We start from the raw sequence: 26109 nt of genomic DNA, 5'->3' as shown, positions 1-26109 counted from the left end.
GAGACCACCCAGACATTGTCTATTCAAATCTCACTGCACAAGAACCATGATGGGAAGAACACGCAGCTCCCTACCCACACCCACCTGGGCATTTGACTACAGGGGTTACAAAATTCCATGTCTTAAACAGGGCTGACAGTCTGTGGTCAATTTTACTATCAATCAACAATTTAAATGTAATCACCTACGGCACAGAATCTCTAAACCCTTCATCTTGGAAGTGGACATGCATTCCTAGTTTTATTACCTTCCTTCGAACACGTGATTCAGGATCCTGCAGGAACTTTCAACCACTTCAGGAGAATGTGAATGTTTCCTCATTATATCCAAAACATTCATATGTATGCCTTTCGCCAGAAGTGTCTTCCTAATATTTACTACAACACAAAATAGTAAGCATCCTGTAAGAAAATCTTTCTTTCTTTCTGGATTGTTCTCAAAACCAACTTTTTCCCCTACTCCTTTTTTTTCAATGTTTTTGCCTCACCAAACAGAAATAATAGTACAAATTAGAATAGGAAACAATTTGAGCTGAAGCTGACTTCTGTTTGCATAGCTTAATCAAACACATTATAATTTCTGACTAATAAGTCTCTATACATCTGCTATTTTTACTCACGTAAAGTTAGCATATGGGAAGGAGAATGTATAGCCCTGCTTATATTTTCAGAAATGTTTATTCTTCAACTTTTTCCTAATCGCACTCTGAGATCATATAGGAAAGCTAGAACTTAAAACTTTAAAAAAACCTTCTAGCTTCCAAAAATGAAACTTCAAAAATGAAATTATATTTATTAATGCTATTTACTTTATGAATTCATTTTTTGCAAATTCAAATATCCAAGCACATCCTGTAGCTCTAACTGTAACTAATACAAACTAGAACACTATAAAAATTATCATAGTAACTACCACCAAATCTTGTTATTCCCAGTTCAGTACATCCATTTCAGAAGGTTAGTTCAAGCCGTACTGCATTGTGCCAGAAGATTTTACTAAGCTTCTTTATGTCTATCATTTCTGCTGTAAGCACATTCATTTATGGGGAAAAAAAAAGAGAATAATAATTTAAAAAAAGAAGAAAAACTTGCTTTAGATTTCCAAAAGGAATCAGAGGCCCACTTGTCAGTAACATGTTATGAAAGTAACTGGTATATGACAATAATATGCATACATTTATGAGATCTATTTCTCAGTATAGATACATCTTGGTCTCACAAATAATTATAAAACCTTCCCTGCGTTAGGTTTTATGTACTTGGATGGCTCAATAAACTGATGATAAAACAATGCTTTCTCACCTACAGAATGGTAATTAACTGCTAGGATTTTCCTTTCTATCTAGCCAGTGGTTTTCAATGTGCAGTCTGCAAACCACTTGAGATCCATAACCATTTCAAAGGATTCTGTGAAAGTTATCTAATAAAAGCAGGCCAACTGTCAGTAGGCTTAAATACTCTACTCAGGGGTCCACACCTCCACTGAAAAATTTTGAGGGGGTCTGCAAATTGAAAAAAGTTAGGAAACCATGTTAGGGACATGATCAGGAGTAAAGAAATATTGAAAACTGTCATGCACATGCTTAAGTTTCTACACAATTTGCTTCACTGAAGTCAACAGGACTGCTCAAATCTCCTGTGTTAAGCAAGAAAGTGGTATTTGTTGGGCTGTATTCCTTATTCATGTGATTTTTCAACAAATGCTGCTCTTGACGAAATTCAAACGTGATAAATATTTAAACAAGCATACAAAGAGAGCACACTCTTTTCACGTCTCCTGCTCCAAAAAGTAGCAATTGCAACACATAAACTGGCAGAGAACTCTTTATTTCCTTGTATTTTTTATACTAGCTAACAATAACTTTTTCAAAGCAAGGAATAAACTTCCTACTTATCACAACATAATACTCTTTATCACAGGGAGTATTGTATTCATTCAACAGTACACTAAATCCTCTGTAATATTTTTGCAATAACTTTCTGCTGAATGAAAAAGAAAAGATAACTGAAGTGCCTTACCATTCTGTTGTGACAAAATTGCCAAGGTACTAGCAGCAGCCTGAAACACTTCTTTTGAAGAGGAGTGCATCAGCATGGAGAGCATCACTGCTCTGTCTATTGGGAACCTTTCAGAGAAAAACAAATCACTGTACATTGACTGTATTACAGCAGTTACTTCATAATTGCAGTTCAGTTTCCTAAATAGGTATTATGTAACATAATGAAAATTTCAGGTGATTGCTCTTGATTTCTAGTATTTTTCCAGAGCAACAGCTGACAGAAAACCCTTTGTAACCTATGCAACTTTGTCTAGTCTGACTCTCACTGAATTGCTTTGGAACCATGCTTTCCAAGCGACCTGAGGTCCAGAAAGGGGTACAAACAGGCTGGCAAAAATTGAGTGACTAAAATTTTAAGGAACTCTGAGAAATAGTTTAAGTAAAATGGAAATCTGTGTCTTATCCATGCCTAGTAGATTCTCCCTAATGAGGCAGCATTCTCTCTACAATGCCTTTTCATCTGATTTGTAAGAAAATGAGTACTGCTTTTCTACACTCCTTACATGCTAGGTATCTTAATCTTGTCTGTTTTCCTAATTCTTATATTCTTTATCCCTGTTGCAACTGAAGACACAATCCCTTATGAACTGTAAAAATTAGCTCTAATAGGCTGTGTTCTGACCCTTCATTAAAACACTAGCAGATTTTCCTGAATCAAGGTTAACACACTTTGGAAGACACTTTCCCAGGTTTGGTTGATCATCATGCATTTCATCTACTACAAAACTAAAAATAATTGAAAAGTGAAACGTCAGATGGCCTAATAATAGGCACTCATTTTTTTCATTTCTAAAAATCCAGTTTAAGACAACACTGACTGATTATCTCCATCTCCAATCTTCTCATGAAGGTTGCGTTGATACAGAAACAGATTTTTCAAAGCCCAGCACGCAGCCTCCTAAATATAAACCAAGACAAAAAGATTAAGAAAATATACCTTTAGAAGATTAAAAATATATGAAAAAACTTAAATAGTTTGACTGCTTTTCAGTTCACAAAAGAAGTACAAGGTGCTTTATGTAGAAATAGAACAAAATGTACACTGTCACATTCTTTATAGCTGGAATAGGCCTGAGTTACAAACACATGTGACAATCTCATTACTTGATTTGCATTTTGGTATCTATTTTAGGCCAAGATTAATTCTTCTACTGATGGGCCTGTGTTTGGCTGTTAGATACAGAGGAGGTATGTAAACAACAATCTTTGCATGGCCAAAGTTACAGGCAATAAGCCTCATCTTAACTACCTACATTTGATCCAAAGAAGTAGCTAAAATCTCTTGAGATGAACAAAGATAAGAAAGGCAAGAAAGGTAAGATTTATTCTAAATCTAATCAAGACCTTAAAGCCTTTTTTTGCCTAAGGATATATATGAGAAAAGCATGTGGCTAAACATTTTATTAAATACATAATACAGTCTTTCCATATTCCCATCACCCAGAAATTCTCACCAGCACATCTGTATTTTTTCGGTGTAGTTCTAATGCTTTGTAACATGCTTCCAACCAGCATAACTTTTCTTCCTCCTCCTCCTCCTTTCTTTCCTCTAAATCCCGGTTTAAGAATATCGTTTCAGCTTGAAATATAAAATATTTACAATAAATTCTTACTGTGAAAACAAAACACCTATGTCTCAACTTTTCTGTAGTCATGGAGGCACTCACACTGGCAGTGTTGAAAATCAGTGGGAACATAAGCCTTTTCTGGGAAGGGAGAAATCTTTTGACATAAACTCTAAGACAGACTTGAAAAATGTCTTCAAGGTTATAAAAGGAGTTAAAAACTTAAGTGTAATGTAGTAGATGAGTCACATAATTACAGATCAGTCTAAGCTTTGGCTCTGAAAAGACCTGCATGTACCTCTTTTTGTTGTGTATTACATACAGAGTATCACAGACATAAAATATAACTGTGAATCATTTGCATGGAACCATTTATTACAGAGCCATCTACACTCTGAAGCAATGCCGTTAAAAAATAAAATGCAAATTGCAGTTGCTAAGAGAGAAATATCTGGTCCCAGAAAGTGCAACAGAATTTGAAATACATCATTTTATACCTGTGATTTTTCAGCAATTAATGGGAAGAAAAAGATACCAACACTGAGCATAATATTTGAGGCATAATGGAATATGTACTGATTTCTAATCTTTGCTATTTTGGAGACTCTTAAACAGCATTTCTACTGACTTTTATATGGAATAATAACTCAGAGACAAAGAGGATCAGATTCTTAGCTTTTTGCCACTAGCTAACTAATTTCTGTCTGAACTGTACTCAAGGAAAAGTTTAAATCTTTTAATTGATTTCAGAACTCAAGCACAAGCATTGATTTTGTGTTGCTATCAACTGCCACAATACGAGTACTGTCATACCTGGCAAACACAACATCAAATCAGTGTTGTTATCACTGGAGACTTTATATTAAGAAGGGATTATCCAAGATTTGTCTATGAATAACCAGTATGCTCTGTTCAGATCTGTCGACATAACTTACCAGCTCTGAACACTGTGCAAATGTTTGGTGTATGATATGCATACAGACTTACCACAGTGAAACAGTAAACTGTAATCATGTGGGAAATCCAGCTTTGTTGAAGCTGTCCTACCTGAGCCTTTGGTGTTAAAGAAATGGAGTTTGAAATCATTACAGGAAATTACTAGAACAAAAAAATTAACAAGTAGACAGAGATTTACTCACTTAGAAGAGCTAAACAACTGAGAGCTGCAGCTTGTAACTTTGCATTTTCAGGATATGTTGTAACAGCCTTCACAATGACTTCTGGAACCTTATGTAATACAAGGATATTGAAAAAATTTCCTGAAAACAGATAAGATATCAAATTAATATAAACACATATCTAGAGCTTTACATTTAACATAAATTTCTTGGCACACAATGCACAAACTTTGTAGCAAACATTGGTTTTCTTATTACAGGGCTTGACAAGAAAATTTTGTTTGTTGAAAGAAGAGGTTAAGGATAAAAAACAGTTGGGATCTACATTCTTTGTGGGCCTTTTTAATTTTTTTTTTTACAAAAGGCAGAGGTTCTATGCAAAATGAAACACACACTGTCATCAAAATAAGAAAAATACAGTTGGTGTATCACTTGCAGAACTTCCTGCCAGGAAGCAAATGCCATTCTGGTCCTGAATTCTGCAATGATTTGATTTATCCTATGACGCAACTAATTTAACCCTGGTTTACTCTCTGGTTTTGCCCTCCTCGTTAAATAAATCAAGGCCAACATTATAAATATAGAATAGATTCCTTCTGGAATAGAAGGAAGCCTTTTGATGATAAATATATTTAAAGCATAACAATTATTATAAGCTGTACAGTATTTTATGTTACAGGTTGAATATAAGGCACTTTTCAAAAAGCAAGCAAATTCAAATAACTTTCTTGTTTGTTGTAAAAACCTGTATCATAGGTTAGAAAATAATAGAGCAACACTCACTTTGTCAAATATGGTTTGATAGCTATGGTTTCTATTTTGATATTCAATTTCATTTAAATCTTGATTAGCAAAAATGAGAATCAGAGTAGCAATGTAAAAGATCAGTAGTGTGGTCATGTTATATCAGCACTGCTGTTTCTTAATGTATTTTAATGGAAAAGGTATGTTTGTGTAAATATATTACTTACCTAAATAAATTAATAATCTTAGGCTATGTGATGAGTAATTCTGTTGGACTTGTGGCTGGCCTAACAGGTATCAGCCAGTTAAAATTCCAAAGACAGTCAAATCTAGGATAGTCATTACCAGATTAGGAAGAATGCAGGATGGTGTTTTTGGAAGCTAGTAGATGCTGACTTTACCATTTCACTGCCAGTTAACATAGGTTTAGGAAGACAGTGTCCATCTGAATAACCTGGGAAGAAACACTGGCTATATACATGGAAATCTTCCAGACTGTTTCCAGGAGCAGATAGCAATTTCACATCTGTCCCCATAACTGCGTGATGCTGTGAACACTTCTTCCATAACTCTACTACAGCAGCTCTTTATTAAGATGAGGGGCTCAAAGAAGAAATGGATCTTGTGGCTGCTTTCCTGCCACTCTTCATTGTTGATCAGCATAAACACATGGCAAACATCTGATTGAAACCAGGCTGGTTGCACTCAGGGCAAGATCAGGCCTGTCACTGAAGTTGCTGTGTCCCCACAAGTGCTTGGTTTCCCTGCCTATCTTCAGTTAGCCTTGCACAGCAAACCATTCAAGGTTAGCATCACCTCTTGCCAAAAAACCCTGCAATTACGACCTTAGCAGTCACCATACTTTCTTGAAAATTGTATCTGTCTTTCTGAAGGGGAATGGGAAGTTGCTCTGGGTTGCAGTCAGGTCTGATCTGTATTTTCTACAATATCTGCACAAAGAAGTGGAAACAGATGGCGAAAGGATGGGAACAACTTGATTATGGGGAGTCATGCACTGGTACCAGCATCTGCAGTAGCTTCAGGCCACCACCTGCAAAAATTGGGAAGTCTAACTCTTGATTAAAAAGAACCAGCCATGGAATGAGGGCTGCTCAGGCAGCTGCTCACAGTGGGTTTGTATGCAGCAGGGGGAAAAACATATTTATTTTTATTTGAACTTCCTATTATGTGGTTTTTGGCAACTGCTCAAATGGGTTTATTATAGTTACAAGTGTGAGAACAGAGCTGCTAGAGGCACAACTTTTTGCCACTGACATTATTTCTTTTGATGTGAAATCAGCCCATCTTAGCCCACACAACCAAAGCACTTTTTCTCGAGTCAAGGCAAGTCCAGAACTCAGTGATTCATTCACTGCTGCAGCACAGGGGGCCCCAAGACAGGCACCATCACTGTCAGGAATGCAGCACAGGTATCTGAAGACAAATGCATTGTAAGGAGGAAAACTAGAGTTTTAGAGAATACTTTTCAACTAATTCTGTAGCACCAGTTGTTTCCCCACACATTCACCATTGGTACTTCACAAAATGAAATTTCTAAGTAATTTTCTTCTTTTCTATAGTAACTTTATACAGAATTGGACCTACTGATTTCCCATTCTCATATGGTGCTTCTCACTCTTTTTTGTCTCATTACTTCCCACTAACTTGAGTCTTTTATGGCAGCTTCTCATTGTTACTTATATTTACCACATAAGGACAGCATATTGACTGTGGCCAGTTACCTCAATATGTTTGCATCATTAGACACAAGGATCTGACACAAGGATACACCACCCTGAGGATTAACTGGAATAGCAGTTGCTGTTTGTAACGCTCCCGGTTAACTCCAACGCTTACGCAGTCAGAATAAACTGAGTATAAACAACTTTGTGAACTTACCCAATGTAAGCTTGTGCAACAAACAGCAACTCGCTTCCTGAACTGTTTCACTATTGGGGAAACTTTTCATCATTTCCACTATAACATTGTAGCAGCGAACATTTCCAGACATAAGCACTTCAACATTGCTGGCTAAAGAAAGAAACAGAAACAAAAACGGCTTCTTAAGAGAAAGGGGAAAAAAGAAGTTGACTGGATTCTAGTTCAGACTTTAGTTAAACAGATTTTAGAAAACTGTGACTATATTTGAGTTTTTGCGTTGCACTTCAAAGGTGGCTTTATTTCTTGGTATGGCCATAAAGGACATTAATGACTATGAACATTTGGAAATAATTCATTAAGTTCAAAGTTCAGATTAACATTTATGGTTCTCTTTCATTCTGTTTCAGGCCATGTAACAGAAACCTCCTCCCAAACCAATCTTAGGTAACTTTTTTCTTAAATGTGAACAAATTGTTTTATAAATACTAAATCAATCTTATAAATGGTGCTTCTAACATGACTGTGATCAAGAACACATTTCACAGTATTTCAGTAATATTCCTGGGGCATACAATTAAGAAACAATTTAGAAATTTTTTCTTATGAAATCTATTCTGTAGTAATTTATTTGATTCAATCATGTATTTCTGAGTTTTCCTTCTTTTTTTAGGGGGCAAGTTAGGAAGTTATTATTTTCATATGAATTAGATCTACAGTACACCTGTTGTGTACTGAGGGTACTGAAATTTTCATCTAACGTTCCTGCAATCTTTTGAAAGCCATTGCAAACCCTGTATTTCACAGAATCACAGAAGGTTTATGTTGGAAGGCAGGGCTAAAAGGTCACCGTGTCCAACCCACATGTTCAAGCAGGGCTGCCTAGAGCAGGTTGTCCAGATGGCTTCTGAGTATTTCCAAGGATAGAAACTTCACAGCCCCTCCAAGGAAACTGTGCCAGTGCCTGGTCACTCTCACCCTGTTTACTGTTTATTATTCAGGCCAGATACAGAAACCAACAGGACAATCACATGAGCCCATGTGAAGACAGAATGCATCCATTCCTACTGAGGACAGAGTGATACCACCCACAGTAATTTCAGGCAAAACAGCATCATAGTAGCTAAAACACAGTGTGTGAAAGCATCCTTGTAGTATTTCTATCCAGGGTATGAGACAGAATATGAACCCAAGAAATCTTGGCCAAAATCCTGGCCCAAATGAATGAAAGGGAGTCCTGTCACTGACTCCAAGGGAGTTAGCATTACTCTGCTGAGGTCTATAAATTTTCTTAATTGTTCTTTCAACAGCTTGGCTTCCCTGGATACAACGTAAGATAAATATTCACAACTGTATTATTAAAGATAATTAGCCTTTTTTAAAGAGCAGCAAATCTTCAAAATAATACATCTCTAAATATTAAATAATGATAACCTACCAGATGAAAAAGCAAGCTCTGAGTGGGAAGCATTTCTAAAGCACTCTGTTTGATAGTGAAGGAAGGTACCTTTCACAATGCTTTAACATGACAGCCATTTATCATGTCATTCTCAACTGAAAACACACATTCCACAAGACAGTATTGTATCACTTCACAGTAAGTTACGATTTCAAAGGTGATACTTATGAGTCTAGTGAAACAGTCAGAAGATTCCAAAAGTGATCATTACAAAGAAAGCACAATGAACTGCATGTTGAAATCCTGCAAAATCCAAGCAATGGCACATCTGCAGGGATCACCGTTTCCCAGAACAAGTTAGAGAAAAAGAGGTGGAACAGATCAAATTTAGTCTTAACCACCAAAACTTTGTCACCTAAGTTCTCTCAACAATTGATGAAGAGATCTGAGCACTCTGTATGGTGATTCATCCCAACTGTAACAGGAACCTGGTTTAGGGTTAGGTAAATTTCTTCTTGAGGTGACTGTTTCTCCCTACTAAACAGAGGACAAGACCGGCTGGCTCCCTATGCCTGCCATTTAGATGGGTTAACACTCTGTGATCCATCACTCCACTTTGGAGGACAGTCAGCAGCAAAGCATTTTTCTCGTGCCACAAATACTACTGAGATTTAAGAGTGCTTGTACAGCACTGGAATAAACACTTATCCTACAGTTTCTTATGTGAGCCACAACAAAGTCTAAATATGTATTAATGAAAGAAGGCATAGTGAGGTACTCATTTGGAATAGAGACTTGAACTTCAGGGTATAGGGAGACATTTTACTACTGGGTAAGTTACAGTGTGTACTCACACTGAATTATCTTCTTTATGCTGGCCTTAAAGGAATATATTTTGTTGAGTTCTTGAGGGATGTCACAATCCAAGAGTATGAATACTGGCTTTGCACATTCATGTTTTTCTGTCTGTTTTCAATTTTTCATATTAGAAATTAGAGTATTAAATACCTACTTTAGAGCAGGTCTTTTTCATGCCTTTCTCTTGTTGCAATTCCTTGGTTATAAAGGATTTCCCACTCCATGTAAGTATTTACTGTTTTGAAAAGCACTTAAAATCCAGTATGCTCTTCCCTAGAAAACAGCAGTAACTTCTGGGCTAGGGTAAAATTATTTCTGACTCAAGGAATACTAAACTTCTTAAACATAAACTAGAACAGCAAGAAGTTTGAGAAACAGGAACTAGATAGCTTGGAGTCTGATGAAATGTGGGACACACAAGTCTAGTTCTTGTTTATTGGGCATACATGGGGCCAGCATGGTTCCTACAGAGCCAGACAGGATGTATGAGCAAGGCTTTGTAAGTAAACACTTTTGCAGGAGGTACAACATTATGCACCTCATGAAAGACATGAATAGCAGAACCCTGCTCTACGCTTCCCAAAATTTTATCAGCAGGAAGCTGATAAAAAGCTGCCTCTGTGTCAACAAGATCAAATTGCTGTCAACAAATTGATACAAAACATCAAACACATTTCTCAGGATCTGGTTTTGTGTAGAACAGGGACTGCTGTTATCAGAAGACAAGAGATAACAAAAACATTTTCTTCCAGTCTTACTGCACAACACCTGAGGACACTGTAAGACTACCACATGCACAGTTCTACCAATGCTTGCCATTGCAGACACCACTAAATGACCACTGTGGGTGTCTGATATCTTTTACCCAGGCCTGGCCACTGAGTTTATATGGGCGATTTTCCCTTTGTGGAATAGACTTTGCCAAGAATATTCTTTACCTGCTACCCAAACTCATTGAAGATTTATTTAGTCAATAAATGTATCTTACTTTTCAAGTATTAAAAGATGACAGGGCAGGGTCTTGAACTTCAGTCTACAAAACTATGATAAAGCATCTTTGTTACTGCTTACTCCAAGAGGAAGAAAGTATTTTTCTGTTATTCAGGAGAGATTTCTGCATTAAGGGTTAAATTAAAAAAAAAATCCCATTAAAAATTAAAAGTATTTCCCTGTTGCTGCCCATTCCGAGCTTCCCTTCCCCCTCCCCAAGACAAGCCAGGACTTGCCCCTGCCATGTGCTCTGAACTCCTCTGTTCCAAGCGCGGGCAAAACCAAATGTAACTCAGACTCTTCAGCAGCGTCTGATTGGCCGCTCACCCCGGGTCCGCCCCCAGTCCTCCCCTTTCCCCTTCTCCGAATAAAAGAAGGGCCCAAGAGGGGGCCCACGCTCTTTGGCTTTGCACTCCTTCTGCGAACATCTGTGTGCTTCTGTTTCCACTTGAAAGCTTCTAATTGTGGGAATTAGGCAAGCTGAAAGCTACATTTCTCCCTCTTTGCTTCTGCTGGTGATATCAGCTTTGCAGTTACCATTTGCCGCTTTTGGAGCTACTGAAATGCTGGATTGCCCGTGCTACCTCTCTAGGCTGCCCGAGGCTTTCTAAGGCATTGAACTACTAGCCTAGCCGGTACAAGTGCTGTGAGTATCTCCACATTTCCCAAAGAAAACAGGAAGGTGATTTGTCTGGCAACTCCTAACCAGTTCTCAATGATTTTTTGCAATCACATAAAGATTACTTTTCACAATCACAGAAAGTGTGAGCTGATGCACACTGTGGGAGAAAAGGAATTGAAAATAACTTCTAATAATACACTTACTTGGACCAGCTAAGGAATGTAATGAATAAAGTGCAGGAAGAATCACCTCTTCTTTCTCTGGAAACTCTTTAAATACTTTCAGTATGATCATATGATCTTTGCTTTCAACAAATTCAGTCAGCTGCTCTTCTGGAACTAAATTGAAAGGCAAGAGATACAGTATGTTTTGAGGAAATAATTCTTATCCTGGTATATCATGAGAAAAGACAACTGTTTTTATCAAGTTTCATTATATTTATTTTCTACGTTTCACAGAAAGTAAAGTATTCTCCGTACACATCATCTTTCATGAGTATGGCTTTTTTAACTAAAAACTGAGCTACTTTATAAACACATTTTTCTAGCTTGCACTTTATGTAATTGAGTTTTGACTTTCAAATGCTACCTTGTGAATCAGTATTTTAAAAGTCTTTTAGCCTTTTTCACAGAATAAAATTTAGATAACCCAAACCAAGACAGTATATAAGCTAGGGAAAAGTTAAGCATACAGTGAAGAAAAAAAAAAATGGAATGCCATTTTGCATACTCAGTGATGTTATTTAATTTTTCTTCCTTTTTTTTTTTTTTAATAATGGACTTTTTTCCATAAAGCCATGCTTTCATAATATCTTACCTTAATGGCTTAAGGTTTTTCCATTCCTGGCCCCTGTTATTCATACTGACATAACTGTGTGGCTGTGCAATGAACCAGATATGGGAACTGACCCAGGATGAGAAAGAGCACCTTTTAAATTTCACAAGCAGAATCATTTTCTGAATCTGGCTCAAGATAAGGCTAGGCAAATGTCCACATAACAATAACTGACAAGGTGACTCAGAAGCAGAAAAAAGGAGGCAGGAGCAATCTAGGAACTTGTCACATCGGTGCTGCCATCAAGAAGAAGGTATGCAGGTCTGTACCGGCAGCCAGATCTGTGAAAATCTGGCACTTATAAAAAACATGCACAGAAAATGTAAGAAGTTCAGACTTCTGTGGAGACTGAAGAGAAAATACAGCAGGGCGAAAGTATTTAGGGACAGGAAGAGGGGAAGGAACAGAGAAGATAATTCCAAGCACACATGTGGGAGAAAGACTTAAAAAAACCAGTATAAAATGGTGCTGAAAAGAACCAATCTGAAGAACTGGAGACTATCTTAGAAGCAAAGGAGTACAGCAGAGTGATAGCATTTCTCAATATTTATTTTGAATCAAGAAACTCAATTCAAAGCCAGAGGGCTACAACATGGAGACTTCTGGCCATGACATGCACAGTTCCTGAGATGTCTGCAAAAATTCAATATATGGTGACTTCATTTTTCAGAATAAATGGGAATATTGTATGGATATATGATCACTTTTTAGTATTGTCAGAGTAAAGAGCAGAATCAAATATTTTTCTGAAGTACAAACATTTTGCTTGATTTTAGAACTGTTCACATTCCTAAAATGTACCGGTCTTTAAATACACAATCCTGTTTTTGAGAATTAAAATCAAATGCCACTATTCTTTCTTCCAGTTACTGACCAATGTTAAATCCCATCTTTCCAGTTAACTCTGGAGTTAGAAATTAAGGGACATTTTGATTTTTTAAAAGATGTCATATTCATTGTTCTAATTTAGAAAATTTGTGATATTGCTTGGAAAGTCTGTTTTGTGCCAGCTCATTTAAAGAACAGACAATACACAAATCAATCTGGAATGCAAAAATTCATTTATTGCATTTAAATAAATATCTGCCATCCCTCCCAACCTATACCTTTTTCTAATGCAATAAACTACAAGATTAAATACCTTTCTCAAAAAGTTTGTGTAATGCTTTACATCCATGCTGCTGGATCTCTTCATTTTTAGGGAAGGTGTGCATGGCATTAAATACCAAGGAAAACACATCCACCTCTTCTTCCAAGAGCAGGAAAGCAATTATGTCTGAACAGCAGAAGAGATTACATGTTGCACTGATTATTTCTCAACATTTTCATTGAAACACTGTAAAATCCAAAATTCTTTAATACTGCCCTTAAAATTTACTCTGACAGTTCAAATCCAGCTTTGTATAACCCATGGCAAAATTCTCTCTTAAGGTAGCATTTCACAATAGAACTGATGTTCTAAAACTTTACTGCTAAAAGACAGCTCATACCTACCTGGGAAAAAAGGTGCAAAATAGTACTCTTATTATTTTGTATACAAATACAAATGACAAGTGACTTCACGGAGTAAAACAGAGAGAAAAATCCAGTCTGCCATGAACAGCCACACATTTTATATCAGTTCTGTGTTTTAAAGGTTTAGACGAAATAGGAAAGTAAAGCACACAATACCTGACGTGAGGAGTAGATTTAATGCTTTTAGTCCTATTACTGAAAGATTTATATTTCCTTTGTGGACTGTAAGCATTTTAAGAATCTGCCTAAAAATTAAAAACAAAAAAAAAAAGGGAAAAAAGAGTTATAGCTAAAGAAATATTGACACAACGTCTTATCAAACATTTACTTTGAAAACAGAAGTAGTTACAGAAATTAGCAAAACCTTAAAAAGCTCTCAATTAATTTTTTAAAAACCTTTTATTTCAGTTTATGTTTTTTCAAGTCACCAATGAAGTAATATTGGAATTTTAACTACAATCATACTTCATTAAAATACTGATGTATAATTTATCCAATTTACTTTCGTTTTTAGTTAGTTATGTGAATTAATTCTGCAGAGTCATTCAGGAGGTGGTTCCTCTCCAGAGCACCGGGCTGTGGAATGTGGACAGCACAGCACTGCTCTGCTTGCTGCAAGAGCTCAGTCACACTGAACAATCAAGTGTTTGGTGGAAGAGAAGTAGCAGTTTCCCAGCTGAAAAACTTGAACAGCATCTTGATGAACTCTACCCTAAGTTTCAGTCATACAGCATTTACATGATGCTGGACAAATCACTAAAAAGAAACAGTTCCTTGCACACTCCTTGCTTTCTGTATGTCTGTTCTGACTTGCTAAACAAAGAGAACCAAACAGTGCCAAGTACTGCAAAATCCAGGTCATGTATCAAATTAGGCACCTAAAAATCGGTAGATACTTTTAACATATTTTACTCAAACTACTATCTATAAAGCAGTGATTAAAAATCTGTAACACCTCTTTAAAAAAAAAAAATTAAAGCATTGATTTCACACTGAATGAAGCATATCTCAAGGGGGGGGTGGAACTGTAATTAAAAACTAAATTAAAATGCATAGACTTACACATAAAAAAAAACCAAATAAAGAAACTTTTTTTTAAACTTTTTATTATTTTAGAGAGCTGGACTCTGCCATTTTAATAATCCTCAAATGTGAATCCTTGCATATATAATATCCAATAAAACTGGATTGTGCAGTAGTTTGTGATAAATAGTTGATATTCTTGACCTGTCTTGAAAAACATAAGCAGCACTTGAAGTCATCCAAATTTCATACCCCAGCTCTGGCAATGATGTTTTTTGCCTTGCTAAAGTCTAAATTTGTAAGCTGGAATGAATGTGTCTCTGTTTTCCATTCATACTATGATGCTTCTAGTTTCTCTCTCCTCTGTTATAGCACTGGTGTTGTAGCTATGATGACCAAAGTAGACATGAGAGGCAAAATCTGATAGGAGTAATAACATCCTTTACCTTTAGAAAATTCCCTCCCATATACCCTCCCATTTCAAATATAACATGAAGAAGGATGTAAAACTTTCTAAACCTCTTCTGCTGTAGGAGAGTTTAACATAAGAGATTACAAAACATCTCGTGAAGTCTCTTTAAGCTTGTAGAAAGAATGCAAATACACTGAAGGAAATTCTCTCTCTCTTCACACTGATAGCGACTATTTAATTATTTACCACACTGTCAAGAACACCTGAATCAAAGGCAACCTACCATTTGTAAACATGACTGCAGCATAGTCAAGTTGGGTCATAGCTGAGAGACAAATGAGATAAATGCTTTTTCTATATTCAGATTCCTATTCTCCTAAAATAGTTACACACACAAAAGGGAAAATCTCTTGCAAAAAAAAATGAACTTTTCTTCTCTATTGTAACTGTTTCCTGCCTTCCTGTAAACAGCAAGTATTCATTATGGTGTTGATTCACTGCTATTCTCGTCCACTTCATGCACAAGGAACATGAGATATAATTTAGCTGGCTTGCTCTGCCTTTGGCACTGACAGAAACGCCTGAGCCCACTCCCCCACTAAGAATAAATCTCTCCACAGCAAGGAAAACTATCAACATGTCAGACAGGGATACACAGTTGGCTAAAATATTGGTACTGAGAAGGAATCATGTACAGCAACGCTATCATCAGATCCTTAGTGAAGTTTGAGTTTGAAAGGGATGCTTTGTTAATTGCACACACTGCGTGGGCGCTGAGGAGGCTGTGGGAAAGATCAGCCCCAGAAAGTAATTCTTCTGGGACCTGAGAATGAACAGCAGTATCTCCAGCTCTCAGAACAACTTTCAGTCAATTAACAAGCTTTTAAGCTGCCAGAGAAATGGTAACTATCATGTGCAGCTCAGTTTTTTCTTGCTCATGAAAAGCAACCTAAACCACTTTTGCTTTCCAACAAAAACCACCAACATATCTTTCAAAGGAGTTCATTCCCCTACTGACCATGTATTCTAGCCACTATAAAACAAATAAACAAACCCCCACAAAATCAAAATGCATCTTCATGCTATCTTTCAACAGCAACCTTTCCAAGGAAGGGTGTGGTGAGGACTATGGAGGCAGATTCACTAGGTTACAAGGCTGTGCTTGTTGCTGTCATTATCAGCCCTGAAGGCAGCAATCTGTCCAAGAGAGAGAACACCAAACCAACCCCTGTAAGCATCGACCCTACATCTACAACTAGCATTTGTTACTGGGCAACTATTCAGCCAACCTATATGGGTGTTCATCCCATCTAACCACAGACATCCAGAAAACACTTCTTTAGGCTTCCTTTGACAGCTGATGGAGAAGAGCTGAGCAAGCCCAAGCCACAATTTGCTCCACTTACTAAAAAGATAGAACAAACCATCCCTTCTGAAGGCAATTGTAAATACTTACTTTTAAGATAATAATAAGAGGTGTGACAAAATCTATTCTTCTTGATTTACACTACTTTAGGCTTGTGGATATAATTCCTCACATTTGAAAGAAAACACATAAACATCCAGGTAATACTGCATCTGTCAAAAAGGTTACTTGTCTTCTTTTTTTTAATGTGTAGTGGAATTTCCTATATTTCAGTTTGGGCCCCTTGCTTCTCATCCTGTCACTGAGTGCCCCTAAGAAAGGCCTGGCTCAATCTCCTTTACTTTCTGCACCAGGTATTTATATACACAGATAAGATCCTTGTTCATGTGAGTGTCAGATTCTGAAGGCTGAAAAAATCCACAAAAAAAACGGATGTAATAACTTTATATATTCTATTGCATATATAGGCTACCAAAATTACCAAGCTTTCTGGCAGACTCTTTGCATACAAAATACTTACTGGTGAACACCCAGTACTTCCCAGTCCTTCCCAACATCCTTAGGAGCTATGTTTTGTAGAGTACTTGGGCAAATTTCTATTAATTTACAAAGAAGTGACCAGCCCATCTGTAAAACAAAAATGCAGCTATTTTAGAATAGATATTCTGCTTGGAACTTCAACATTGTCCTCTGATCCTTGGCTTTTGCAAGACAGCTGTTCTGTTACCTAGCTAAATCAGTATGGGAAAATTAATTAACACACGACAAATGGAATGAAAAGTTAAAAGATGGAAGCAAAACACATGCTATTGATTCTGAATGCAGTGCTTGCAGGAACACATCACTCTAAATCTGCTTCAGCATTGCTTGAGGATAAAGGGCACACAGTTAAACGAGATGCGGACAGACAGAAACATATGCTGTGATCCATAATATGTCATCACTGGCCAGGGAAACCCCCTGCACTATTACAGGTAGTTCAGCCTTATTGAAAAATGTATGTTTTCATAAGAACTTGCCATTTAATTGAAAATTTTAAGGATAAAGTATAGGTTTTTAAAGGTGTTCAATGTTTTAAATGGGGATGAGATACGTAAACAATTACCACACATTTCATATTTTTGCCATCAACCCTCAGTACCGTGTGCTTTCAATATGTAACAAAGGCAGTGCAAGTTTTGAGATCATAAGGAGTGAAAGACAACTAAACCAAATGTATTTGTTCTTAATAACTACCTGTTCTATCCTATGCAAATTCTTTGACTTTCAAACATCTGTAAATAATGCCAAAACCTAAAAATATTCCTCTTTGATCTTCTGTGTTGAAGAAATCTGGTCTCTTACAAATGTTTACAGGCTGATATGATTGAATAGGCTGCAGTGAGGAAGCAGTAAGCAAAATCTATACAAAGAAATAACCAATGAAAGAAAATCCCTCTGTATTGAAAGAAAATAGTGAACTGTGAAATGTCAAGATGATGCAGATTCTACAAAAAGGAATTATGAAAAGGCATATGAGTTTCCTTGAGCATATAAGTAAATAAAAAGGTGGAAGCAGGCCTGTGTGCTTTAAGAATAGAGTCAAGACAGAAGACAATATGTCACAAAGACTCTATGCATAACTGGATCACTTTTTTACAGAAGAGTTATGTAAAGCAAAGAGGTCAAGATGGGACAGCCAAAACCAGGAATGTAAATGGCTACCTCCAAAGAGTTTAACAGCAAAGTTCATATAAAGTGCATGATCCCTAAACCTGCAATCAGTATGACTAGAGACATGGAATTACAAGTCTGGTAGTGTAGAGTCACCCACAGAACAGCATAAGCTTGAATCTAGACAGCTCTCCTGACAGCACTGTAAAACGTGCAAAAAGCGATGTAGCTCCCTGGGGACTGGAATTCTACTTTTGTTTTTCACATACTTGGTTGCAGTGTGAGCATAGACCATATCTGCAGTACTTTTGTTTCTGTTTCAGTTTAGATTTGCTGAGCCAAATGTTTTAAGCCAATTACAACCTTAATGTCTGCAGATTGAGCTTGGCCATGAGCCAGTTTCCATGCACTTGTCTTCCTTGGATAGCAAGCTGCCTTGCCCTGCATGAGACTACAAATCATTTACTATGGACATTCGGGCTGGTCTGTGTAACTGAGTCCTAACTAAGTGTAGGTACAATGAATAGTCTTAGCAGCCATCAGTCCTCTCCAAGATGAGGATATGTCATTCCCTAATTTTCCATATTCCAAGCAAAATAGGGTTTATCAGGGTAATTTCAAAAACATTGTAGAGGTGACTCTTAATTGATAAGCTATTTATTCCTTAGAAAAGATTTTATTTTAGAAGTCACACTTTATAAGAACACCTTAACTGCTTTTATAAAATTTAGAATCTGATGAAAACTTGCTTAATGACTTTAGAAAATTCCTTTCTGTATTAACTGTTTCTGATGAATTTTATATTCCCAATAAACATTCTTATTTGGATTGTTAGGACTCCCAAGTATTGACAAACATTTATCAGAACTGTGGATCCAGAGAAGACCAATGGAAACATCTGACCTGCTGATATGTGGCCTATTTTACAATATTAAAATCACAACCTGGGGTAACAGAGAGCTTATCAGCTGTTTAATAATTATGTAAGAAACCAAGGGTCTTTTAAATAACAGAAATCCTAAAGGCTACAGGGAAGGGAAATAAAGCAAACAAAAATGTCCTTATAAACACTCAAACAGGCCGCTACATACAGAAACAGTTGGTAGCAGCACTGAAACTCATTTTTAAATCAGACCCTTTTCGTTTCTAGCATGTAATTAATTTATATTACATTAGGTCACACCATCTACGTGAGACAATAAAGCTCTGCTGATTACTCAAGTGCACTCATATTTTGCTCTAGAGTTTCTAAGCTCCTCCAGTCATTGCCAGAGTAAATGCAGAAAACTACCCTATTTACTTAAAGACACATATTTTACTTTCAGGAACTACTGGCTTTCCACACCAGTACCTTCCTACTTCTGAAGGAGCTTGCAGGGTTTATGCCTGCAGTCTGACTTGCAATATTGATCTAGTAGACAAATTTACCCTGTACAAGTCAGTGGAACAACAACATAATGTGATGTTTTGTAACCAGTTAAGGAGGGGAGGTAAAGAAAGTTCTCACTTCAGGTATGTCTCTGTGTTTATTCTCTTATGTCAATTTTTTTACAATGCCAAAAGTAAAAGGAAATTGACTAATTACTTATTCAATAAAAAATCATTAATACTGCAAAGAGACTGCACTGAAATCAGGATCTCATTACTTCACTACTTCTGTAAAGTGAGAATTGTTTATTCACAAAGACTACAAACAAATAACAGTGAATGAAGCAAAAAGACAGAGCTGTACTTACATAGTGTGAATGTTTGTTAACATCTGAACTGAATGTGAAAGAAGAGCTGCCCAAGACATTTTATAGGGAATGGGATTTGAGCTTTGCACTGGCTGTGAATTTCCCACTGCAACACAATATAGTAATGCAAAGGAGGTCCAGGACTTCTAAAGTGAAACACTGTATGACTGCAAATGCAGGCAGGTAGAAAATTAAAACTAATTTTAAAATTTGGAATTAGAGTAAGGTATTTTAATAGAGTTACAATGAAAATTAATCACTATCTTCTGTATGCAATTCAGAGAGTCTTGTGCTATCATTTCATACCTATTTCTTGTTGTGATTGATGTTTTACTTGCAAGTTTAAACTTCTGAGCAAAGGTTTTATAAACTCTTATTTATGTAATATGCTTTTTCTTGAAAATAACTGTTGATTAATCTTCCTGTATTTCTTAACAACCTGACAATTGAATAGTAAAATAAGTAAAACCTTAAGATACTGCACAAATATTTAGTCTTCAAAGAAAACCTGAGATCATTGTTATTTCAGATTAATCACTACAGAAGTACAATTTCATACTTAATCTGAATTTTGGGCTTTTGACCTCTAGCTAAGGTCTAGTACACAGAAAAACCCCCAAAACGAAAACCTTTAAAATACATTATTATTTAAGAGGCATTTGCAATATAATACATGTTTTGCCTTCTAGTTGAATTGAAAAAAAAACCCAAAACATGCAAAAAATATTGTAACTATATAAATGGGCTTAATAATTAAAAAAAAAAAAATCAAGTGATTTTCACAGAAATCTGGAGCTTATGAACATCCTCTATACACAGCATAGTCAGAAATTTAATATATGCCTGCCAGGAAGGAGCTGTTTCGTATGACAAGTCTGGCAGCTGTACCATAACTACAAAATCAAATTGTGCAAGCGCCACACCTAGTCCAAATGGGCCAATGCTAAATTACAGGAGCAGGCAGGCAGAACCTTAAATTGCAGAACCTACTCTTAGCTAAAATATTCCCCCCTGCCTTTAAAAAACTGTGCTAGCACAACTCTCAAGAAAATCATGCTTTTCGGAAGTTTGTCTGACCATAGCAAAATTCAATATGGACACATCAAAATTATATAAGATAACATTACCGGTAATTTAGAACCCTACATTACACAGTATTCACATTGCCTTATTTCTATTTTCTATTTCGCCTCCTTCTCCCGGTAAAAACAGACACAGCCAGTGGCGTCTGCAGTAAGTTGGAACGCTTGGTCCCTTTAAACGCCAGCGGTGACAGCGCCCTTCTACAGATCAGAGCACTTCATGAAGCGGCCCAGGAGACAGACAGCAAGTTAAGGAGGAATCAACAAGCCGAACAAGAACTTTATCCCGGGAAGGGCCGCGCGCTCGCTCATCCCGCGGAGCGCAGCCGGAGCTGGGGAAGCGGCCCCGGCCCCCGCCCTGCCCGGCCCCTGACCTGCTGCACGCCCGCCGCTCCCGGGTACAGATCCACCACCAGCAGCAGGGGCACGTGGACATTTTTGCCGCTGAAGAGCCGGGGAGCTGTGGGGGGACAGAGAAGACAGAGAGACAGCGTTAGCGACCGGCGGCGGGCGGGACAGGGTAGGGCAGGGCAGGGCGCTCACCGCTCTGCCGGGCCGCCAGCTCCAGCAGGTCACTCAGGGTCTGCACCAGCGTCTCCAGCCGCTTCCTCTCCTGGACGTTTTGGAGCCGGACGACCAGCTTCCTCAGGGCTTGTTCCTCCCCCGCCACCGCCTCCCCCTCCTCAGGGCCGCCGCTGGCCATGGCCGACCCGCTGCCCTCTCCGTGCCCATCCGCCGGTCGGCGGGACGAAGGCTGGGCTAGGCTGGGCTGGGCTGGGCTAGGCTGGGCTGGGCTGGGCTGGGCTGGGCTGGGCGGTGCGGGCCTGTCCCGCTGCTGCGGCCCCGCAGTGCCGCCGCCCGGCCGGCGTCACGCGGCCCTCCCGAGCCGCCCCTGCCGCGGCCTCCGGCCCCTCCCACGGCGCTGCTCCATGGACACGGCCAAGAACCGGCCCCCGCGGGCGACCGGCCCCCGGTAACCCCTGGTAAACGCCTGCGGGACACGCGCAAGCGCCCGGCAAACAGAACAGACCCGCGGGCAGCTCCCCCTCACAGTGATTGACGAAACAACTGCCCAATGGAGCTGCCGAGCTGGACCCGCGGTCCGCCCAGCAGTGTCTCTGCAAAAAGGTCTGGGCAGGCGGCGATAAGGAGTGGGTGGCTTTGGTTTATGGGTTTAACGAGCTTTGGGGGCGAGGATCTGTGACCCTGTGGGTTACCCGCACTGAGGCAGTCTGTTCCTGAAGGGCTGCTCCCTGTAGAAGGGTGTGGAGTTGAGCCTTGGAAGAAGGGAGGGGTGAGATGAAGGTGTTTTGAGACTTCATTTCCATCTCTAACTGCCCTACTCTAATTTGTTTGGCAATAAACTAATTTCTCCCAGTTGAGTCTGTTTTGCCTGTGATGGCGATTGGTGAGTGATCTCTCCCCGTCCTTATCTTGACCCATGAGCCTTTTGCTATGTTTTCTCTCCCTCCTCTAGATGAGGAGGCAAGTTACAGAGGGGCTTTGCTGAGAAGCCGGTATCCAACCAGGGTCAACCCACCACAGTCCTTTTTGGCTCTCACATTACCCTTGCTTGAAACCACAGATGTCTGGAATCTTCGGTGTGTATCTTCTACCTACCTTGATAGTAAATGTTGTAGAGTTGAAGTGTCTCTGCTTGTTCCAGCTCGCAGCTGCCTCGCAGTCCTGGATCACTTGTAGCTCCTTCAGTAAGTAATTGTTGCAATTGTAGATTCCTGAGCTAGACAGCTTGAGCCTGAGTTAATGTTTCCTCTTCTTTCCACTTGGGTTGGCAAAGAATAAAATACTGTGCTAGTGTTTCTGAGGTCCCTGAATAAGTAAAGAACTAGCTTCTAGAGATCAGGTGTCTCAAACACTAATCTTGTAGCGTGTCTCCCAAGCTTCATTCCTCTGCCGGCAACAGTTCCTGGAGTGCTGTTTGGAGAGGATGCCAACTTCTGCTAAGTCTCTGGGAGTCTGGTAGAGATTGACTAAAGTCTTCTGAAGTGTGTTAATTAGTTAGACTAGAAGAGAAGGGAAAGAATGGGGTAGTCTTGGGAAGCATCTATATTGTAGTTTTCCTGGATTTTTCTAGGGAAACCCAGTGAAGATATATCTTCACCAGAAGGAGGATGGGATCAAATTTAAAGACAGAAAGTTTAGATTAGATACTAAGAAAAAAATGCTTTACTGTGAGGGTAATGAGGCACTCTAACAGGTTGCCAGGAGAAGTTGCGGATGTCCCATTCCTGGGGGTCCTCAAGGCCAGGTTGGATGGGGCTCTGAGCAAACTGGTCTCGTGGAAAGTATCCCTGCCTGCAGAAGGAAGGTTGGAGCTAGATGGTCCTCTTCCAACACAAACCATTCTATGATGTGTAGAAGTGATTAGAGGTTGTGACTGAGCTGTCTTGTCTTGATGTCTGGCAGGAAAAAAGCTCTGATAGTAAAGTGTAGTTTTCTGAATGTCATTCTTATAAGAGCATGAGAAAAGGGCAAAGGACTACCTCTGGACCACCTCTTTAATGTTTTTCTGCTCTGGAAGCTTCATTTATTTCTGACCTCTTTCTAATGTTCCATCAGTGAATATGGATGGCTTACCATGAAGACCACAACAAAGGGCCACAACATCTTTAACTAATTTAAACAATGTTTTTTTTCTGTTGGGGCTCAGTGTGTTTATTCCATGTTTTCTGTTCTCTAGCAGCTCTAGCATGTTGTGTTGTTTTGTGCACATAGTTTGAAAAGACTGTACAGAATCACAGAATTAACTGGGTTGGAGAAGACCTTTGAGATCATTGAGTCCAACCTATGACTAACACTACCTTGTCAACTAGACCATGGAACTAAGTGCCACATCAAGACTTGTTTTTTTTTAACACTTCCAGGGGCAGTGACTCCATTTCTTTTTGGCCACAGGCTGTAATTCCAGATCACACAGTCTTCTGATTTGATATAGCAATTCCGTGGCATCATCATCCAGTGTATAATGCATATTGCTATATTTTCTTTAAATTATTGTAATGTTATGTATGAATGGAGAATGCATTGACCCATACAGACACTTCCTAAGTGAATGCATTTTTAGATTTGAGTCTACTGTAACTGTATTTTGTTTTAGCTCCATGTAGAAGGTCATTGGGGTAGGAACTTCCGTTGGAGTCATGCTGAAAAGGGGACTCCAAAGGAAGGGTCAAGCTGCTAGAAAACATACCAGAAGACCCACAAGAACTTTTTTTGCCTGAGTTACAGCCCATGTCTGGGTCTAAGGCTCATCCCATTCCTAGGATTTGGTTTAGAAATGAAATCCAGGTTGGAACTCCAGGTTGATTTGGGTTTTAAAGGGCCATTTTTGCATTCTGTTCTCAGTCATCCCTAATGTCTCTTCTGAAAATAGTTTTCCTGTCTTGGGCCCATTTCCCTCTCTTGGCTACATACATTATCATGTTTGGAATAAGATTTTCTGCTTCATGTTTCAATTCAGTCTGTCCTTGATACTAGCAGTCTCTGACTGGCTTTTGCTATCGCTATGTGGCAGGTCCCTCATTTCTTCACCCTTCCTAGCTTGGTGTTGACATTGATTTAAATGTTCTTTGGTGCTTATAGGGTGAGATACCAGGAAGCAGAGAGGGGTCAGCTGTGAAAGCTGTGTGTTGCAGTGTGATACAAGCATATTTCAGAACCGAAACTTCATCTTTTTGACAGGAGAGGGAGGCTGTGTGCAAGGAAAGACTGTAGGCTGTTGTTTCTTCGTTGCTGGGAAGGAAGGTGTTTTTCTGGAACAATTCTTTTCCCTGGATCATTGCTAGTTCAGTTGGGCTTTTTGGGGGGGAACTCTGGATTTTCTTTCTGTTCGGTTTTGTGAGGGGGAGTGTGTATATGAGAATGAGTTTGGGTTTTTGCAGGGGGGGAGGTTCTGAAAGTATTTTTATTTGGTTTTGTTTTCTGAGGGGTTTTTTTGTTTGTCTTTTGTTGTTGTTTTTTCTCCTCTTCCTGCTCTCCTATTATTTTATTTGCAGTGCTTTACATCACCTGGTGAGCCTGCAGAATCTGTGTTAGGTATTGCCTGGGGACTATCCTTTGCAAGCTATTTCTGTCAGAGAGCAATGTCAGTCAGGTCCATTTTTTCACATTCAGTTTTATCTCATCATGCTTCCCCTAGAGAGGAGAATGAAAATTTAATTACAGGAGACTTTATAACCACCTTTTTTTGGTTTTGAAGTTGCTTTGAAGAGCCCATGTATGTTTATCAATGAAGGCATAATACTCTGAATAAATATTCTTTTCAGTGTTACATCCCCATTCTGTGTGTTTTAACCCTGCAGCTGGAGAGAGGGTGGTGTTAATTTGAATGACAGAAAGTGCTCAGACAGAGCCTGTTCAGAAGTGATATGACAGTTATTTGATTCACTCCTGGACAAAATGCTGATAAATGGTCCATCTGCTTTTATCTTGTAACCAGCAGGGGCTCTGTGGTGTTAATGAATTCATTGCTTCAGAAAACACTGGCAGAGCAGGTATTCTACCTCGACCTTTTCAGCTCTCATTTTAGCTATCAGGGCTTTAAAATTTAAAAAGATTAAGTACTGTCCACAGGCCCATACTTGTTCACTGCTCTCTGTATGTGAAGGTGCATCATCTTCACAGCCTCCAAATGGATGGACTTGGACAGGCACTACAAACCACTACAGCTGGGTAGGAAACTGGCTGATGGCTGGCTCCAGAGAGTGGTACGGAATGGTGATACATCCAGGTGGTGGCTGGTCACAACTGATGTTCCCCAGGGCTCAGTACTTGGACCAACCCTGTCTAATATCTTTATCAATTATGTCGATGAGGGGATCAAGTGCTCCCTGTCTGTTTACAACCAGTTGGCACCAAAGTGGAAGTGTTGATCTGCTGGAGGGTAGGAAGGCTCTGTGGAGGAAACTGGCCAGGCTGGGCAGGATTGATGGGCCAAGGCCAATTGCGTGAGGTTCTACAAGGTCAAGTGCTGAGTCCTGCACCTTGGTCTCGACAACCCTTCAACAATGGAATACTGAAGACTGGGGCAGAGTGGTTGGAAATCTACCCAGTGGAAAAGGACCTGGGGTGCTGGGTCGACAGCAGCTGAATGTGAGCCAGTGTGTGCCCAGATGGCCAAGAAGGCCATCCTGGCTTGGATCAGAAATGTTGTGGCCAGCAGGACCAGGGCAGTGATTGTCCCCCTGTACTTGACACTGGTGAGGCCACATCTCAAATCCTGTGTTCAGTTCTGG

At 39.0% G+C, this 26109-nt stretch overlaps 1 protein-coding gene across 6 annotated transcripts in view; it reads right to left on the bottom strand.

The window, feature by feature from the left end:
• LRRK2 (leucine rich repeat kinase 2) overlaps nucleotides 1-21649 on the bottom strand; it is a 64264-nt gene extending 42615 nt beyond the window's left edge. The window contains exons 1-12 of one of the 6 annotated variants that reach the window (XM_032107678.1): nucleotides 21398-21649; nucleotides 21229-21314; nucleotides 16904-17010; nucleotides 13739-13827; nucleotides 13209-13343; nucleotides 11437-11571; nucleotides 7386-7517; nucleotides 4764-4883; nucleotides 3514-3638; nucleotides 2878-2957; nucleotides 2019-2125; nucleotides 248-377 (exon numbers count right to left, since the gene is read on the bottom strand). In XM_032107678.1, coding sequence (XP_031963569.1) covers nucleotides 248-377; nucleotides 2019-2125; nucleotides 2878-2957; nucleotides 3514-3638; nucleotides 4764-4883; nucleotides 7386-7517; nucleotides 11437-11571; nucleotides 13209-13343; nucleotides 13739-13827; nucleotides 16904-17010; nucleotides 21229-21314; nucleotides 21398-21557 — 1406 coding nt within the window. In that variant the 5' untranslated portion in view covers nucleotides 21558-21649. Of the gene's footprint in view, nucleotides 1-247; nucleotides 378-1301; nucleotides 1401-2018; nucleotides 2126-2877; nucleotides 2958-3513; nucleotides 3639-4763; nucleotides 4884-7385; nucleotides 7518-11436; nucleotides 11572-13208; nucleotides 13344-13738; nucleotides 13828-16903; nucleotides 21199-21228; nucleotides 21316-21397 lie in introns of those variants that run through there. The other 5 variants (XM_032107679.1, XM_032107682.1, XM_032107681.1 and 2 more) reach the window with 5 other exon arrangements.
• Nucleotides 21650-26109: the final 4460 nt, after the last annotated feature.

Source organism: Corvus moneduloides, chromosome 4, assembly GCF_009650955.1.
Source record: "Corvus moneduloides isolate bCorMon1 chromosome 4, bCorMon1.pri, whole genome shotgun sequence".
Taxonomy (NCBI): Eukaryota; Metazoa; Chordata; class Aves; order Passeriformes; family Corvidae; genus Corvus; species Corvus moneduloides.
Note: the sequence above shows the minus strand (reverse complement) of the source record. Positions and strands in the feature narration are given on the sequence as shown.